The sequence below is a fragment of the Sinocyclocheilus anshuiensis genome, unplaced genomic scaffold, assembly GCF_001515605.1.
Source record: "Sinocyclocheilus anshuiensis isolate Anshui unplaced genomic scaffold, SAMN03320099.WGS_v1.1 scaffold1145, whole genome shotgun sequence".
Lineage (NCBI taxonomy): Eukaryota > Metazoa > Chordata > Actinopteri > Cypriniformes > Cyprinidae > Sinocyclocheilus > Sinocyclocheilus anshuiensis.
In genome coordinates this window covers 217,240-222,463 of record NW_015557118.1, presented here as the reverse complement: position 1 = coordinate 222,463, position 5,224 = coordinate 217,240, and the positions used below count along the sequence as shown (strand labels likewise).

At 37.5% G+C, this 5,224-nt stretch overlaps 1 protein-coding gene across 1 annotated transcript in view; it reads right to left on the bottom strand.

Moving 5' to 3' along the window:
* bmpr2b (bone morphogenetic protein receptor, type II b (serine/threonine kinase)) overlaps positions 1 to 4,028 on the bottom strand; it is a 94,437-nt gene extending 90,409 nt beyond the window's left edge. Inside the window, exon 1 of the mRNA XM_016472806.1 lies at positions 3,084 to 4,028. Coding sequence (XP_016328292.1) covers positions 3,084 to 3,162 — 79 coding nt within the window. The 5' untranslated portion in view covers positions 3,163 to 4,028. The remainder of the gene's footprint in view (positions 1 to 3,083) is intronic.
* Positions 4,029 to 5,224: the final 1,196 nt, after the last annotated feature.

Below are 5,224 nucleotides of genomic sequence, written 5' to 3'. Positions count from 1 at the left end.
AAACTGAAAAAAAAAAAAAAAAACAGCTTCTGAATTTAGCTTCTCCACTTCTCAAAAATAATACTGGGGTTATTTACATAGCCGGAAACTGTCTGGATTAATATAATAGGAGATATTTTGTGGACGCACTTGCTGCATTCAAAGACAAAAACATTTAAAATACTGACAAAACAAAGAGCGCTACCAACATGTATCATTGCAATACCACTGGACTGTCATTCTTTGAAGTACCATGTACATACCATAGTATTTGAATATGGTAAACCTTCAGTAATGTGGATCATGGTATTACCATCTAACACTCTACCCGATCAAGTTAGTTTGCAGTATTGTAAAAGTGACACAATCAACAAAAAAAAAATGTGGTGCTTTGTGCTATTACAAATCCTGAGTTTTGAAATGCATATGCTGTATATAAATCCTGCATATTCCCAATAGGATTATTCTCTATCTCACAATCATGCTCTCCATTCAACTTCAAGCTGCGCTCATCGATGTTTGGGTTATACTTTGCTGGCTCTTATTCGTCCCAGTGGTCTTAGACTTTATACGGACAAATCAATATTGACAAGCTTTTCTGTTTCTCATCAGAGCTGCCTGGTTGACTTTTGTTGTATTCCTTTACATTCATCTACACTACTGTTCAAAAGTTCAGGTTCGGGAGATTTTTTTATGTTTTTAAAAGAAGTCACTTTTGCTCACCAAGGCTGCATTTATTTAATAAAAAATGCAGTAAAATCGGTAATATTATAAAATATTATTACAATTAAAAATATCAATTTTCTCTTTGAATATACTGTAAAATGTAATTTGTGATTTGGGCTCAAGAAATATTTCTGATTATTATCTATGTTGAAAACAGTTGTGCTGCTTAATACTTTTGTAGACACTGTGAAACATTTTTTTCTGAATGCTTTGATGACTAGAAATTTCAAAAGAGCGGCTTTCATTTCAAATAGAAATGAAAAAAATTACAAATAGTTTTTTTTTTTTTACAGAACTCTTTAAAATTGTGAGATATTTGATCATGTGATCTCAACATGGCAGCCTCCATGAGGGAGCGACCCACTGTACGTAGAATAAAACAGCTTTTTCTGGGCTACATATGACTGGAATCTTTTTCTAATGCAAGTGTACAACATTTTAAACATTTTTGTCAAATGGTCTAATTTCATTAGAATAACTGGGTGCACCTTAAGGGATAGAACACAACTGACATTTTTATTCTTCTCCTCCCATCCTCTCCCTAATCTACTGTACCAGTGGAGACAGAGACCATTATCTCATCGAAGTCAAGGCTAAACCCAAAATACATTCCCAACCATCAGCAGTGCAGTTAGCACACATTAAACACTAACTAACCCACAAAACACTGTATGTCTTGTGATCGATGCTTAATTAGGGGAAAGGCTTGAATGAATTCTTGCACACAACATGGGGAAATAATATCCATCTACCACATTCCTGCAATGTTTTAGAGGCTTTTCAAGGGTCTCAAAACAATCGATGGTACAATATCACATGCTTCTGATCTGATGACTAACTGCATATCCATAACAACGTGGTAAACAGGCTCTAATGGCCGACACACAGCATGGTCGATCTGATCCATATGAAAGCAGGAAACAAGAAACAGACATCAAAACGCACTCTCTGATAATGATCCTCAGTCTGTGTGATTTATACATACACACAGTCTAATTTTTTAACTTGATTTTGCACTACACCACTGCCAGGATTTTCATACAGAATAAAATTGTCCAGTCAGTGTATAAAACAGACATCCAACAGCCTGAAAAACATCTGATTATGAAACCAACCATCAATAAACTTTGCTTGTAATTTTTTTTTCTAATTATCCCCAAAAGCATCTGCTTGTGTAACTACTGACAAGTGCAGAGTCAAACCACTTTAGTTTAAATAGAGTAAAATAGGCAAAAAACACTAGACTAAAGTCATTACACTGACATCAAACTATCAAAACAGGAATCACCATAAGACATCACTGGCTAAAGATCATTTTCTCTTCAAATTAACCTACAAGTCTAGATTAATATACCAGGAGACATTTTTTTTCCCGATGCATTAATTGCATTCAAAGACATAAACACTCAAAATACAGACAAAATAAGAGTAATAAAGAAAATCCACTGATTTTAGGGCATGTGCCAGTATAGTACTATGGCATAGTCGTGTGTAAATACCATAATACAGGTAATAATTCAGAAACATGGATTATAATAATTACCATCTGATACCATCACTGTATTATGGTACCACAGCTCAACGATCTACTTACTGGTACAATGATTTGGGGAAATGCAGCTCACCACAGTACTGAGGTAAAGACCACACAAACTAATTAACCTATTATAAAACCTGCTCTAAAATACATATGTGAATGTAAATACAGTTCACTCTTAAAAATAAAGGTTCCAAAAGGGTGTTTTTGCAGTGATGCCATAGAAGAACCATTTTTGGTTCCCCAAAGAACCTTTCAGTGAACAGTTCCTAAAAGAACCATTTTGAAGAACATTTTTAAAATCTAAAGAAAAATTTTTCGACTATAAAGAACCTTTTCTGCATTTGAAAGGTTTCATGGATGTTCAAGGTTGTTCATACAACCATTGATGCCAATAAAGAACCTTTATTTTTTATTAAGAGTGCATATATCCATGGAAGTTCTGCATATATGCAAGAATATTCTCTGGTGGTTTATTAGCTCTACCCTTTCTTTCTAAGTAGCACTAAAAGCACCTGCTTGCTTGAGTAACTGTTTTTCCACTTTGGTTTAACTAGACTAGAATAACGCGCAGAAGACACACTTCAAGCCATAATACTTACACTGAATCTAGATTCAACACAACACATCTCTAGGTAATAATGAACCAGCGAAGCAATAGGAAGCACGACACTACTGACAGTTCACATTTGTACAGTGAACCGATTCAGTTCACTTCACATTACAGCGTCCATGCAACATCGCGTGATTCTAATGAACAACATGCACAAATAATGTAACATGGACTCTGTAATATGGATACATATTACATAAGTCAAATGTAAATCTGAAGCATATTTACCAGCCACAGCACTGAGCAGAAGCAATGTGCACAGCCCCAGTGACAGCACTGATGTTCGGTCTAGGATCCGCACTCTCATCCTGATGATGGCCCTGGTGCTTCTGGATGGGTTCAGCTCAAAAAAAAAAAAAAGTTCCAGTAGATTTTCTTTTTTTCCCCCCTCTTCTCTATCGAACGGAGTTCAAACTCATGTGCTCGGTGGGAATCGTCCGAAATTAAACGTGCAAATGAACGTTTGGAGGCAATGCATGATTTTAGACGCCTTTGGGTTAGTGTGTGCTTTGATAAATAGATTACAAACGCATTTTCTTCATGCTGGCTTGGAGTTTGAGCGATTATACTTCATGCAGTGTGACTTCCTCGCAGGTATTCAGCTCTTTTAAGAGAGATCTCAAAGCCTGCAGCGATCGCGTCTCGGTTGTTATCGGTGTTTATAAACAAGATTTAGTTTCGATGTATTTGGTTCTGGTCCAGATGCTCGAGCGGTATCTTAATATGAGTCAGGTTTCTTCGTGTCAGTCCGCTTCAGTCGTTGTTTAGCTTCACAAGCTGACGACATATCCGACATTTTCTGGCTTTAACTAGTTTTATTCCTGAATTGACGCCAAAATAATGTCTCTAAAATGAAGCAACTCTACGGCAGAAGGCGCCGAGCCCATCGGTCGGTTCAAGCGGCCGAACAGGAGCGACATTGAGTCCGACCCAAAGCGACAGAGGCCTTTAATAAACAGCGCAGCGAGTCTCAGTCGATGATGGTCGGTGAACTGATCGCCGGTCAGGGTCTGCTCGGGTAAATTAGCGCATTTCTCCCGGTGTGGATGTTTATCGCCCCACGGATCGCGTCGAGCTCCCGCGGCCGCTCTCGGTAACTTCAGCTCCGCCTAGAGCAGACAGATGAAGGGCAGCCAGTCCTCCTCCTCCACCCCCTCCTCTCTCTCTCTCTCTCTCTCTGTCTCTCTGCCAAACCAATTCAATTATAAGTCGTCTCGCTTCCTTTCTCCCCTCTCACCCATACATATTTTCCTTGTTACAATAGTTTCCGCCAAAAACACCTCACTTGCTACACTTATGATTACTACAACTGTATACAACTGAGGTGTAAAATGTGGTTTTACACTAACAAAAATTGTTCATACCAGGTAAGCAACCATGGTAATAGTATGTTTTATATGTACCATGTATACATAGCCTACATAAATATAATATATAATCACTCTATCGTTGTGCTATCACGATTGAAAACGGAGCGTCTTGAGAATTGTCTTCGAGTCTTGAGAACTCCTGTTTTACACCGTTTGAAAGAAATCTGACTATTTCCCAGTAGTAACCCGTAATTATCTATATTAACTACGCTATGTTGGCAGAAACTGTTTTTAATAATTATCTTTTTTTAAGAGTTATAAATTACGCAATGATTACAATGCAATAGTTATGTATGTGTGTAGGTAACAGAAAAGTAGTTGTTAATCTGTTTTTCTTTCCTACTATTTTTACGTAAATACCTATCTGACTACAAATTCGAATAAGACATATAAAATTACATAGTATGTTCTTATTTACTTTGAAAATGAAATATGACCTAGTCATGTAGTCATCGGTTTCACCCACATATGCGACAATACTGTCCATCTCAGTCAGATGACGTGCCAGCACATTTTAGGAGCAAAGGTTACTAGTCATTTCTTTATGTGGGATTTTGAAGATGAAGGGAGTACTTTGATTGCGGTTGAAGTTGAGCAAGATTAGACTACGACAAGGATGTGGAAGGTTTAGCTATGTGGGTGACTTGAAGCCACACAATGTTTCCATACAAACAGCGCCCCCTGGTGACTAACACTCTGTAACAGTTCATCTGGGGTAAAGCAACAAGGCCTCACAAGAGCTCGAGAGCCTTTAAATTACATAACCCTGTCATTAAATTCAAGTGCTCTGTAATTGATTTTAAGACGCTGACTGACTTTCAAAAGAAGCCGTCACACATGCCACACAGATCTGATGGTGTGCATGCTGTAACAAATATTGTAAAAGTACTTATATTTATGCATTTCGCTTTTACTTAAAGCAACTTTTGTTGCATTCAGTGTATAGTATTAATAGTTTATGCATTCCCTGGGAATCAAACTCAATACCCTGGGCTTTCC